The sequence below is a fragment of the Oryctolagus cuniculus genome, chromosome 20 (assembly GCF_051225735.1).
Source record: "Oryctolagus cuniculus isolate XC-2025 breed Fujian yellow rabbit chromosome 20, ASM5122573v1, whole genome shotgun sequence".
Classification (NCBI taxonomy): Eukaryota; Metazoa; Chordata; class Mammalia; order Lagomorpha; family Leporidae; genus Oryctolagus; species Oryctolagus cuniculus.
Genome location: NC_142886.1, coordinates 31,453,123 through 31,467,849, shown reverse-complemented (window position 1 = coordinate 31,467,849; position 14,727 = coordinate 31,453,123). Strand labels below are relative to the sequence as shown.

At 43.3% G+C, this 14,727-nt stretch overlaps 1 protein-coding gene across 1 annotated transcript in view; it reads right to left on the bottom strand.

Annotated features, from left to right (window-relative positions):
* The window catches only part of TSHR (thyroid stimulating hormone receptor), a 163,989-nt gene that overhangs the window by 31,629 nt on the left and 117,633 nt on the right, over positions 1–14,727 (bottom strand). The window contains exon 9 of the mRNA XM_002719619.6: positions 8,511–8,588. Coding sequence (XP_002719665.4) covers positions 8,511–8,588 — 78 coding nt within the window. The remainder of the gene's footprint in view (positions 1–8,510; positions 8,589–14,727) is intronic.

Here is a 14,727-nt window from a genome sequence, read left to right as displayed (position 1 = left end):
ATACAGGTGAAGTTTTTAAAGACTTTCAACTTCAATGTCCCCCAAACTTTTTCCTGCAGAATACTTAAGATCTGATGAAATCTTTCCTAGACTCTGTAATTTGAATTAGCTTTCTTTTTTATTGGTTTCATTCATGCAAAAACTTAGCATGTAACTCTCTCTTGGTCTTCAGAGACACTTGTTTTTTATGTATATAGTCATCTCTTTTACTCTACTTGCTGTTGAAAATTTGTGCTTCTTAGTTTATGATTAAGAACGTGTGCACTCAGCCAGCACAGTCGTGTAGCGGGTAAAGTTGCCGCCTGTAGTGCTCGCATCCCATATGGGTGCCAGTTCGAATCCTGGCTGCTCCAATTCTGATCCAGCTCTCTGCTATGGCTTGGGAAAGCACTGGAAGATGGCCCAAGTCTTTGGGCCCCTGCACTTGTGTGGGAGACCCAGAAGAAGCTCCCAGCTCCTGGCTTCAGATCAGCGCAGCTCTGGCCATCTGGGGATTGAACCCGCAGATGGAAGACCTCTCTCTTTCTCTCTGCCTCTGTAACTCTGTCTTTCAAATAAATGAATATATCTAAAAAAAAAAAAAAGTGTGCACCTTTCTTCCCCAAAGTATACTCTCATTTGAATATTAATAAAGGATCAAAGAAAATCACTGTAATGGGGAGATTTGAGAAGTTCGAATCAGTTGATTCTTTTGAGATTTTTCTCCATACTCAAATCTTCCCATTGCTACCTACATTTCAGAGTCTCAATTTTATCTTTTATCTCAGACCTCTACAGTGGCTTTCATATTCACACATATTCCGGCCTGCTTGCACGTCTTACAGGCACCTGAAATCGCTCTGCCCTGTCTCAGGGAATGGTGACCCCATTCTCCTAACTGCTCAGGCACAACCCCTTGCAGTTGTCATCGATTTCTCTCTTTCCATAGCCAATCCATCAGCACATCCTATTGGCTTTACCTTATAATCCTGTAATCAGAATCTGAGTATTTCTCATCACCTCCACTGCTACTGCCCTGGTGCAAGCTGCTGTCATGTCACACCCACAGTATTTTGGTACACGCCTAAGTGCTCCCTGCTTTCATGTTTGGTTTCCAGCAGTTGATTTGCAACACAGCAGCCAGGGTGTTCCTGTTGAAACACGAATCAGATCATGACATATCCATGCTCTAAAAGCTCTCATGGCTTCCTCTATCTAAGAGCAAACTGAAAAGACCTTCAAGTGGCCTGTAAGGCCATCTATGAGTTACTCTCCCATCCCATTTTTTTTTTTTAATTTGGCAAATAGAGTTATAGATAGAGACAGAGAGAAAGGTCTTCCTTCTGTTGGTTCATTCCCCAAATGGCCACAATGGCTGGAGCTGTGCCGATCCGAAGCCAGGAGCCAGGTGCTTCCTCCTGGTCTCCCATGAGGGTGCAGGGCCCAAGCACTTGGGCCACCCTCCGCTGCCCTCCCGGGCCACAGCAGAGAGCTGGACTGGAAGAGGAGCAACCTGGACTAGAACCCGCGCCCATATGGGATGCTGGCACCGCAGGCAGAGGATTAACCAAGTGAGCCACGGCGCCAGCCCCACCATTTTTTTTTTTTTTGACCACAGTTTCTATCCCATACCCCACCCTCCATGAAATTCACTCTGCTTGAGCTACAGTGACCCCCCTTGATTTTCCTCAGTTATCTCCTCACCTGGGGGCCCCAGAATGCTCTTCTTTTACGTAAGCCTAGGGCTTGCCCCTTCATTCCCTGACTATTCTTTAAAATAGCGAGCCTCCAGTGAAGAGTCACAAGCTGGGCAACTTCTCGGTAAATGTTGATTATGCATTGTCAAAGGCAGCTTAGGGAGAGTACGACCAGCCTGCTGGGAACTGGCACGAATGAGAGGGGTGGAGGAAGGAAGATGAGGTGAGATGACTAGATAAGAGCTTGGATCTGAGACCTGAAACCTAAAATTACTCATATTATCAAGATATCTGACAACAGATGTTTAGATCAAAAGAGATGATATAGAGGAGAAGTAGCTGGAACCCAGAACTGAAGCTCATTCTAGGTAATGATGCAGGGAAGTAGTTTTTGAGAGAAACCTGGAAGAAGTGATCAGAGCAGCCGGGAGAAATCAGAATCAGGAAGCGTCAAGGATCAGGAAACAGTGAATCTGATCCTAGCAATGCCAGCTCTCGCTGAGGAGGTCCTGGTGTCCTTTAGACTTTTCTTATTCTTTGAGTTAAACTACTTTGATAGATGAGGAAATTGAAACTTAGGCCTTAAAATTAGTAAGTAATGGAGCCGGGACTCAACTCCAGGTAAAACTCCTCATTGAGTTCGCTTTCTACAACCTGGAATGCCACCAAGAGACAGGGAAGACAGATGGGGGGGTCTTGTAGGACATCTTCCCATAAGGATCAAAACATTCTTGTAAACAGCACAAGTTAAGATTTTGAATTTAAAACTTCCAAAGAAGTAGCAAAGCATACAACATGCTAAAACAGCTTTAACATATGACTGCTATTTAAATGTATTGTGTTCACAGAAGTGTGATTTAATTATTGTGCACTGCATCAATTTTACCAGCATTTATTAAGCTGGCCTTATGTTTAAGGCATTATAACAAGAACTAGACGTGCAGAAATAAAGCAGCTACAACTCCTGCCCTCTAGAATCTCCTGGAGTGATAAAGACATATTACCAGTGTACGCGATACACATATCCAAGGGGACCTTAAGAAGTTCACATAAGGCCAGTGCCGTGGCTCACTAGGCTAATCCGCCGCCTTGCGGCGCTGGCACACGGGGTTCTAGTCCCTGTCAGGGTGCCGGATTCTGTCCCGGTTGCCCCTCTTCCAGGCCAGCTCTCTGCTGTGGCCAGGGAGTGCAGTGGAGGATGGCCCAAGTCCTTGGGCCCTGCAGCCACATGGGAGACCAGGAGAAGCACCTGGCTCCTGCCTTCGGATCAGCGCGATGCGCCGGCCGCAGCGCAGTGGCCATTGGAGGGTGAACCAACGGCAAAGGGAAGACCTTTCTCTCTGTCTCTCTCACTGTCCACTCTGCCTGTCCAAAATAAAAAAAAAAAGTTCACATAGAAGTTGAATTAAAAGATAATGTGGGGCAGACGCTGTGGCATAGTGGGTAAAGCTGACACCTGCAGTGCCTGCATCCCATATGGGTGCCGGTTCGCAGACTGGCTGCTCCACTTTTGATCCAGCTTTCTGCTATGGCCTGGGAAAGCAACTGAAGATGGTCCAAGTTCTGGGCCTCTGAACTCCTGTGGGAGACTCTGATGAAACTTTGGGCTCCTGGCTTCCATCTGATTCAGATCTGGATGTTGTGCCCATCTGGGGAGTGAACCAGCAGATGGAAGACCTCTCTCTCTCCGTCTCTCCCTCTCTCATTGTAACTCTGCCTTTCAAATAAAATAAATATAAATAATTTTTTAAATAGGATACAATAAAAATAATATACATACCATTAAAAAATTCACTAAAGTGAAAGCAATATAATAAAAAATGCTTAATTAGTTTTGGAAAATTGTTTATAGAAGCTTTCTGATAGATACTTGAAATTTTCTTCTTGAATTTGCTTTGGTTTGGGTTTGCAGGGCTGTCTTAGGGGGACAAGTTACACACATGATAGGTGCTGTGGTTTGGATATTATTTCGAATGTTGAATGTCCCCCAAAGGTCCATATGTTACAACTTTGGTCCCCAAATCTTTTCTTAATGATAGTAAGAGGGTGGAAATGTAATCCTTTGTGGTGTTGAGCAAGACCTTTGGGAAGGGATTAAATTGGATTAGGTTCTCAGACTGGAGTTCTTATGATCAAATAATGGGGTCTTTATTTTTATTTTTTTAAAGATTTATTTGAAAGTTGGAGTTACACACAGAGAAGGAGAGGCAGAGAGAGAGAGAGAGAGAGAAGGTCTTCCATATGCTGGTTCACTCCACAGTTGGCCACAATGGCTGGAACTGGGCCGATCTGAAGCCAGGAGCCCAAAGCTTCTTCCAAGTCTCCAACATGGGTGCAGGGGCCCAAGGACTTGGGCCATCTTCTGCTTTCCCAGGTCATAGCAGAGAGCTGGATGGGAAGTGGAGCAGCCAGGACATGAACCAGTGCCCATATGGGACACTGGCACTGCAGGCGGCGGCTTTACCGACTATGCCACAGCACTGGCCCCGGGTCTTTATAAGATAGGACATAAACATAGGTGCTCCCTCATGCCATGCCATGACCTGTGCTACTTCAGGGCTCTGCCAACATAAACACCATCATCAGACGCTGAACTGATGGGACCACTGATGTTGTACTGTAGGTCTCCAAAACTAGGTGACAAAATAAACAAATAACCCTCCTTGCTTCATAAGTAGGTTACCTTGCATATTTTGTTGTGGTAATGAAAAATTAACTAATATAATATAAATTTACAAATGGCAATGGGTAACCTTGGCTGCACTCACTAATATTCTCATTTTCCCAATCCAATTCAATAATTAAATACATGTTTTTAATGGAAATACATATTTGTTGTCAATCACTTGTTTTTGCAAAATAACCTGAAGGTGCCTCATATTCATATTTCATATACATGAATTTTGTAAAAGATTTTTAAAATTTATTTGAGAGGCAGAGTTATAGTGAGAGGGAGAGAGAGAGAGAAAGGTCTTCCATCCACTGATTCACTCCCCAATTGGCCACAACGGACAGAGCTGAGCCTCTCCCATGCAGGTGCAGGGGCCCAAGCACTTGGGCCATCCTCCACTGCCTTCCCAGGCCGCAGCAGAGAGCTGGACTGGAAGAGGAGCAGCCAGGACTAGAACCAGCGCCCACATGGGATGCAGGGGATGTAGGCGCCGCAGGCAGGGGATTAACCTACTGCGCCACAGCTCCGGCCCCTATACATGTAATACTGTAATTTTACTAAGGTTGCTGTAACAAAGTACCAGACTGGGAGATTTAAACAATAAAAAATGTGTTAGAGTTCTGGAAGATGCAGCCCAAGTTGAGGACATAAGCAGGTTTGGTTTCTCCAGAGGCCTCTCTCCTTGGCTTGCAGACAGCCATCTGCTCGTGCCCTTACATAGTGTGCAACTCTCCATCTGTATGTCCTCCTCTTACAAACACACCAGTCAGGTTAGGTTAGGGCTTATGCCAATGGCCTCATTGCAACTTAATTACCTCCTTAAAGACCCCATCTCCAAATACAGTTACATTCATTGTTTGAATTTTGGGGATGCAATGCAGTGCATAACAAAAGAAAATCTTAAGAGCAGGCTAAGAGTCTATTTCTGATTTTAACAAAACAATTTTATGGCACTCGGCATTTTAGAAATTTCACTTTTTAATTTTGAAATTTTAGTTGGCACATAATTATACATATTTATCAGCTGCAGTGTTATTAATTCAACAAATGCATATAATGTTTCCTGATCTAATCAAGGTGATTATTATTTCCATCTCCTTCAACATTTATCATTTGTGTTGAAAAGCTTTGAACTTCTCTTTTTTTATAATACATATAATAATTTTTGTAAACTACAGGTATCCAAATGTGCTAAAGAACAGTAGAACTTATTCACAATAATATTTTAAGGATAATTACTGACTTGTTGACACATGGCATGACATAAAAAGGCTTAATTTCTGAAGATATAATTAAGAATTGAATTTGAATTGCTTTTACATTTAATTAAATGGAGATTTAATGTCATATCCTGTCTAGTGAAACTTGCTTGAAATGGACTATATTGAATATATGTAAAAACCAACTCATTTTACGTTTATCACAAATAGCTTTTGGATTTCATTGAAATTGAAATAGGGGGGCCAGCAATGTAGTGCAGTAGGTTAATCCTCTGCCTGTGGTGCCATAATCCCATATGGGTACCACTTCATATCCTGGCTGCTCCTCTTCCAGTCTAGCTTTCTGCTTTGGCCTGGGAAAGCAGTAGAAGATGGTCCAAGTGCTTGGGACCTGCATGGGCGACCCAGAAGACCTGGCTGCTGTCTTCGGATCGGTGCAGCTCTGGCTGTTGTGGATGGAAGACCTTTCTCTTTCTCTCTCACTGTGAATAAAGAAAACATGGTATATATACACATGATGGAATACTATTCAACCATAAAGAAGGATGAAATCTTGTCATTGCAACAAAATGGATGGAATTTGAGGACACCAATGTTAAGTGAAGTAAGTCAGCTACATAAAGACAAACACTGCATGTTCTCCCTCATATGTGGGAGCTAACAAAGGGACAGGAAAAGAAACTCAATCTGAACACAGAATGGAGGCTGGGTGGGGGAGGGAGAGGAGGGAATAGAGTTTGGATAACGGGAGTCAGATTGGAAGAGTAAGTTCCTAGCGCCACCTGGAGTGGTTCACAATAACCTCGTATACATTGTATGAACAAATAGGAGAGAGACGTTCCAAACCTCCCGTGATAAAGTAATGTCAAAGAAGAAGTGGTTATTACCATATTTTAATTAGTACACAGTGTATACATGCATTGAAATATCACAGTGTAGTCCATTAAACATGTTAGGAAAAAACTGAAATTTCTGGAAGCCAGTATGTGTCTTATATGTTGCCAATTAAGAGTATTAAGGAATTGTAAGTATATGTTACTTGAAGCAAAAAGCTAATTTTATGCTATTAGATTAGGACAACTACAAAATTTGGGAGGTCTATTTCAGTTTCTTCTTCTTTTTAAGGTTTATTTCTTTATTTGATTAATCTGTCTTGAGCTGATTTCTGTGTATAGAAGTAGGGATCTAACTTGTCTTCTACATATGTGTGTCCAGTTTTGTAAAGACTATCCTTTCTGCAATGTATGTTCTTGGCACCTTTGTCAAACATCAGTAGACTGTATGTAAATGGATTAATTTCTGGATACTTTTAAAAATGATTTATTTCATCTGTTTGAAAGGCTGAGTTAGAAAGAGAGAGAGAGAGGGAGGAAGAAATAGGGAGAGAAGAAGAGAGATGTTCTATCCCCTGGTTCACTTCCCAAATGATCATAATATCCAGGTCTGGGTCAGACTGAAGCCAGGAGCCTGGAACTCCATCTAGATCTCCCAGGTGGGTGGCAGGGGCCCAGTACTTGGGCAATTTTCTACTGCTTTTCCAGGTGCATTATTAGGGAGCTGGACTGGAAGTGGAGCAGCCAGGACTTGAACTGGCATTCCTATGAGAAGCCTGCATTGCAGATGGTGGCTTAACCCATAGAGCCACTATGTTCTTTACTGTGTTCCACTAATCCATGTATAAGTTTTTGTGCCAGCACCAGGCTGTTTTGGTATTCACTATTTTATCAGGAAGATCATGCAACATGGGGATGTTTCCAAATATCTGTTTCTGAAGACTTCCCAGAGAATAAATTACTTAAGAAAAGCAATTTAGTTCCTCACTCTTTGGTGAAATATCATGTTTATGTTGAAGAAACAGAAAATGATGTCTTCCAGGTTAAGAAAAGTACCAACAAAGACTTCTCATGGGAAAGGTTAACATATATTTTTCATTTGGTTTTTATAACAACAAAAAATACAAAATGCTTCTGAGTATTTTTGTCATGAGTTAACAGTGAATCCCTACACAGAACTGCAATTTTCAAGGTCATTCTGACTTCTTACCTGCAGCCTATATATTAAGAGAATAGGGTTATAAACCCACTTACCTGGCTGAATTTAACCTAAAAGTAAAATGAAATTGTTAAAGGCAAGAACATGAAGTTGTCAAATCTTTGGGACACTGGTTCATCCACTCTTCTCTCAGGATACTTCCTTTCCCTACCTGACACTTGAGGGTCAGGAGTCATCTGAATATCAAATGTTCACAAAGCTGAATTTATTCTTATTTTAAATATATACATATAAATAGGGCCCCTACTATTTCTTATTGTCCTTGATGAGTTGTCTTGCGCATCTCTGGCATGCTGTGTTCCACTTAGACTGTATGCTTGATGATGAGGTTTAACAATAGAATGAAGATGGTGATGATAAAGAAGTTTGATCGTCATAGGATATAGGAATGTAAATTCAAAGAAAAGCACAAATAAGTAGGCTTTTCACATTGCTTTTTCAAAGTTAACACCCCACCTTCCCCAGTGACTGTAAAGTCTTACAGATGTGAATCAAACCATAATTTATATTGCACTGGGCAGTGCAGATTCTCATATTTTCTCTGCAAAGTCTAGATCACTGTCCACCTATCTGTACACCTCATATCTTAGAACATTGCATATGGCACCTACTCTATGAACAGGGCTCTGTGAATGCCCACACCAAGGTGGTTGCCTGATTAGGCATCAGATGGCATGCTGGAGCTTGGAACCTGCTGAGTCTCAAAGAACAGAACTTTCCGGAAGTAACCAGCATAGTCAGATGGCAGGAAATACTAGTAGAAACTGTGCCCGCAGCAATGACATTCCCCACCCACAAACATCAGCTTTTCCTCTGAATGTCTCCTTCTATTCCAAAAAACTAAAAGATGAAGAAAAAAAAAACACTAAAATGTCCTTTTGTAGGTCTTACAGCAAGGTTGGTCCACTGTCCACACCTCCAAATGCATCTTTGTCAATAACTGTAAGATATTTATTCTTGTTTAGGTAACTAGAGAGAGAGAGAGGGAGGGAGGGAGAGATGAGAGAAAGAGAATGAATTAGATGAGTTTAGGCAATCACACTGAATTAGTATAAATACAAAAACACAATGGTACCCCTAGCCTATTAACTGGCTTTTAAGAATTTGAAAGATACTTAACCTTATTCTAGTTTAAGCACTCAAGCTATTCTACATTACAGAGGTACAGAATTTATACATATTAATTATGGCAGAAGTCTTTGAAAAATGAGCATGTTTATGATCTAGTTTGCATATTTTAATTACATAGATGTTGCATAAATTTTCTGTTTTCCTGGCCAATGAAAATGTGTTTTTCAAGTCATTTCAGTACTGGCTGATTTAAATTTTGTTTCTAAATATTTCCATTTACTTTGGAAGCTGGGGCTTAAATGCGGAATGGAATAGAGGTGATGAAGGTGCCGACTGGTAATGAAGACTGCCAGAGATTCAGATCTTTTCTTTGGGTAGGATTGCTGGATTTAGCAAATCAAAAATACAGGATGCCAGTTAAATCTGAATTTCAGATAAATAGTGAATTTTTTAAAGCATAAGTATTCTCCATGGAGTTTTCAAAACATTCTTTTATTCAAATGTTACCTGGGAGCAGGTCTTTAGCCTAGTGTTTAAGATTCTTGTGTTCCAGAGTGCCTGGGTTTGATTCCTGACTATGGCTTCTGACCCCAGCTTCTTGCCAGTGCAGACCCTGGGAAGGAGCAGTGATGGCTCAAGTAATTAAGTTGTCACTCAAGCGGGGAAATCTGAGTTGAGTTCCTGGTTCCTGGCCAAGCTTCGGCCCAGTGCCAGCCAATGTGGGCATTTGGGGGTTGAACCAATGGTTTGGAGCTCTCTCTATAACTGTTTATGTCACTCCCTGTGTCTAGTAAATAAATAAATCATTTCAATTTTTAAAAAAGTTTTATTTATTTAGAAGGCAAAGCAACACAAAGAGAGGGAGACAAAGACAGATCTTCCTTTCACGAGTTCCCCCTCCAAAGCCAGGTGCCTAGAACTCCTTCCAGATCTCCCTTGGGAGAGGCAGGGACCCAAGCATTCGAGCCAGCATCTATAGCCTCCTAGGGTGCAGAAAAGCGGGACTGAAAGTCAGGTGGGACTCAAACCCAAGCATTCTGATATGGGATGTGGGTGTTCCAATATGTGTCTAAACTGTCTGCCCTGCAAATAGCATTTTTTTTTTTTTTTTGGACAGGCAGAGTGGACAGTGAGAGAGAGAGAGACAGAGAGAAAGGTCTTCCTTTGCCGTTGGTTCACCCTCCAATGGCCACCATGGCCTGCGCGCTGCAGCCGGCGCACCGCGCTGATCCAATGGCAGGAGCGAGGTACTTCTCCTGGTCTCCCATGGGGTGCAGGGCCCAAGGACTTGGGCCATCCTCCACTGCACTCCCTGGCCACAGCAGAGAGCTGGCCTGGAAGAGGGGCAACCAGGACAGAACCTGGCGCCCCAACCGGGACTAGTACACCGTGTGCTGGCGCCGCAAGGCGGAGGATTAGCCTAGTGAGCCGCGGTGCTGGCCGCAAATAGCAATATTTTTAAGAAAGTTATCTGGCCGGCGCCGGGGCTCACTAGGCTAATCCTCCGCCTAGCGGCGCCGGCACACCAGGTTCTAGTCCTGGTCGGGGCGCCGGATTCTGTCCCGGTTGCCCCTCTTCCAGGCCAGCTCTCTGCTGTGGCCAGGGAGTGCAGTGGAGGATGGCCCAAGTGCTTGGGCCCTGCACCCCATGGGAGACCAGGAAAAGCACCTGGCTCCTGGCTCCTGCCATCGGATCAGCGTGGTGCGCTGGCCGCGCAGCACACCGGCCACGGCGGCCATTGGAGTGTGAACCAACGGCAAAGGAAGACCTTTCTCTCTGTCTCTCTCTCTCACTGTCCACTCTGCCTGTCAAAAAAAAAAAAAGTTATCTGCTGTTTATCTGAAACTAGAATGTAAATGATGTCCTATATTTTACCTGACGACCCTGTTTTTGGCGATGTGAGCGACTTAGGCAGATAACAGCGTATCGTATATCTTTCACAGAACAGGTTTCAGGAGCACATTAATCTACTTTGAGATCATTTGGGGCATTTGAGGATAAAATATTTTGAAGCTACTTAAGTCACAAAATTATTTTGAAACATAAAATTTTTTTTCCAAATAGATAAATGCTTCTTAGGATTTTGAAAGTTGTCTTTTTCCTATAGCATCTTTAGAGAACAGAATTATTGTTAAAAAAAGAAAGCACACGTTCTTTAATATGAATGACTCCAATTTACACATTTAAAATAACTCATGACATAACCTAACCAATTTAAGTGTTAGTAAATACTCACATCTTAATGCAAAATTAATACAGCAGACAGCTTTAGCAAGTCCGCTTAGATACAGATAATGTTCCCATTATTCTATTTATCAGGTTTATGATTCTTGGAAAATTCCTAAGGATGCCGGTTAATAATACCAGTGTGATATGAGAACTTTCAGTCAGAAGAATTCTTTAAACAGAGGCTTCACAGAGAAACTTCCCTTCCATTAGTTGGACCCAGAGATCGGTCTTCCTTGGAGAATTGAGGAGAAAAATGTGTTCCACCACCCACCAGTGCTAGAGAAGCCTTCCCTCAGGGCAGGGCAAGGGCTTCACCAAATGACAAATAAGTCAGGACTCTCCATCTCACACGTCAATCTACACTTTTTAAGTCTTTCATTTTTTTTTTTTTCTTATAGAGAGGTTGAGCACTTCCTAATCTAAAGTAACTACCACCAGTTTGTTCTTCACACTAGTTTCTTCATGGTGTTACCACAATGTGTAAATCACCTTGTTTATTCATTTACTTCCTTTCTTCCCAGCTAGAATGAAGGTTCTGTCTTATGTGTTGCTAGATACCAGTGCCAGGTTCAGGTACTGCTAAGTGTATGAATGAGTGAGTGAGGAAATAGAACTTTCCTCCAGGACCGTGAGCCGAGTACTGTCAAACTCCGGTGGCCACACAGTGGAGAACGGAGGACAGAGGATTTAGCATACGGTTGGTGCCTTTTGGTTGTTTGACCTTCTTGACAAATGCCCAAAGATTATGGCCTATACATGGCCTCTTCCGGTAGCAGCTGCACAGCCAGGCCTGACAAGAAGAGAGTCCATTAACCTCACACGTGTTCAAAGACCTGGTGAAGGTGCACAAGCAGCCAAGAGCTACCTTCTTGGTTGCTACCATGGAAGGTTCCAACTGCAGTCCCCACTTGATCACCGTTTGAGTCTCCTTCAACCCGCTCTGTCCCTGGAGATCTCTGGTTAGTGATAGCTGGAGCGGGCAAAGTCACCTTGGAGAAAACATCGGGAGAGAAGATCTTGGGCAGAACCGTTTCATGACAAAACTCAGCACAAGGGCTGCACTGGCCTGAGTCTCCTTTTGTATCCTTTGGACTACGTGGCTCCCAGGTCACATTCTGTTCTCTGGTTGTTGAAAATCAAGTGAGCGCTGGTGAGCTCATCTCAGTTTTTCCTCTTCATCTACGACTGCAGCAAGTGGAAATCAACTTGCTCTCATCATTAGAAATTATTGTAAAACTAAATTATTGCTTGTCCAACACTGCCGTGTTTTCAACTGATATTTAATATGCCCCCAAGGATAAGGAGGCTGGTTGATAAGCACCGCCGTTTACCGGAATCGCTGCAGAAGACTGAAAACTGGGAAAGCCAGCCAGAGTCCAGGAGGGGAGAAGAAGGATGCAGGGGAGGTGCAGCCAACTTGAACGGAGATGAGCTGACCTTGCAGAGGCCGCGTTCTCGGAAACATCGTGGTTGTCTGGGGGCTTAACCTCTGACAGAGATTAGGGGCTTGCAGATGAGACGTTTACTTTGCCCATAGGCTGCCTCATTGAGCTTTTGAATCTGTGTTCTGCTTTCTGCTTCAACCTTCCACAGTAAGCTGAGTGAGTTGGAGAAACAGATTATCAGGACCTTTATTCTCCAGGAAAACGTGCTGTCATCAGTTCTGTTTATTATCTAACACGGTCTGGGGGTGTCAGTCTTGTAAAAGTGATTTTTTTCCTCCACGACCCATCCTGATTCCTTTGGAAGCCACACAGTGTAAACCGGCTGGAGGAAATCAATCCCAAATGGTAGGGTATGTGGGTAACCTGCTTTAGTTGATGATTATTTTATAGGGGCATGATAATTTATATGATTCATTAAAGTAAAAGGTAACCATAGATGAACTTGAAGAAGAGTGGAAAGATTTGTGGTAAGAAACAAAATACATTTTGGGGGGATAGGGAGGGTACCCATTTTCTTTAGTTGAAGGAATTGTGCAAATAAATGACTTAAGCAGATATTTTGGTGCAATTTATGCAAAAGGTAACCCCAACTTGCATGTACTGCCTTGGTGACCAGAGTCACCTTGTGGCTGTGGGCTCATCCGTCTCAGGCTTAGTTCTCCTGAGGGCTGTGTCACGGAGTACGCTTGTCAGAGATACTCGGCCATGCCGGATTTGGAGGTTCCTATCTTGCACACCTTGGTGACATGGTCACCCTGTTCTTTGGTGGATTTCACCTGCTCGTTCAGGTAATGCATCTCAATGCAGTCATGCAAGTGCGGGTTATGGTCTGTTGGCTAGTTTATGCAGTTCTAGTTGTGGCTGACTCTTTTTCCCAGGTGTCATAGTCTTCTGCGGCATTCAGCCCACTCTCCCAGCCATTATCATCTGGTTCCTTGGTGCCATTTAGGAAGATCCAGCCACCTCCTTGGTTCTGTAGCTTCATCAGTTCTCAGAATTTCCTTGTCCTTGGGAGACTGGTGAAGAATTTGGCAAAGCTCTTCACAGCTGCGTTATCACAGTCAAACTAAAATGAAGGCCAGGAGCTGTAGGAGGCATAGAGCCCCAGGTTCATGTGGTGGTGGTTGTAGGTCTCTGACTCTCAGTGATGGCTGGGGCACCCACAGCGGGGATCCTGTGTCTATAGTAGGCAGTGCCTGTGTGTGGGGTTGGGCTTTATGATGGTCTGAAGGTGCTGCTCACAGATGGCTATTGTGGGTGGGTAGGGTTTCCTCCAAGCACTGTTGAAGCAGGAAACCAGGGTGACCAGCAAAGAACATCTCTGGACTTGAAAAGCAGCATTTCTAAATTAAAATACTGGGGAGGGCTTATGAGAAAAGAACTGGCAATTCTTTAAAAAATGAGACACTGCTGTCCGTGTGTGTGTGTGTGTGTGCCTGCGTGTGTGTGTATGTTCAGTCACTGTTCATGGTTTGGGGGCTTATGCCTCTTGGAGAATCTGTTGGAAGTAGTGGAAGTTCTTCTTAGAAAAGAGATGCCAGATTTCCCACCTAGGAGATTAAGAAGCCCTGCCCTAATATAAATTCATGCATCTCATAGTTAAGGAAGGACAATGTAGTTGGGAAAATGGAGGTGGTGAGGAATGAGTTGGGGAAAATTCACTATTGACAAACTCAGATTGTGTGTGTGTGTGTGTGTGTGTGTAAGTGTGAACATCTTTCTCTGTTGGGCTCATTCTTGGCACAACATAGCAGCCTTTCAGCAAAGACTTTCTGGATGAATAAATGAATGCCCAGATGCTGTGTAACTCACAGACGGGGGCAACCTCTGTGCTGTATTTAGAAGGAAATGATGGATGTCAGAGGAGTCTTACACTGTGGCAAGAAAATTTGCTGTTGCTGCTAAGCTTTGCTCTCCAAGGAGTTTTAGGATATATTTGAGTTCCAGGAAGGAATTTCAGCCTGTATCTCCACGATCCCTTTAGGGAAAACTTGGGCTGGAATCTAGCTTTGTTGTGAGACACACATGGGAACATTTCAGTGGAGAACTGAGTTTCTCTCCCGTGGCTCTGCTTATTCAGAATATTAGAGGAAGCCCTTGCCTGGCTCTCATGTCAGTCTAAAGAAACCAGGACACCTGTTTATAAACAGTAACAGGTGAGAAAGTGCTCAAGATTTCAATAGATGGAGGAAAACAAGTCTTGGATAGAGTCCTACAAGCTGTTCAAATACTTACCCCGTGAGAAATAGTAGCCTGCTTAATCATATAATCTCCTCTGTCGTCATTTTTCCCCAGTGCTACAAGCTGTGGTGTTTCACTCTAATCAGCTAATGTGTGATGCTAATTAGCACATTCATTGTGTT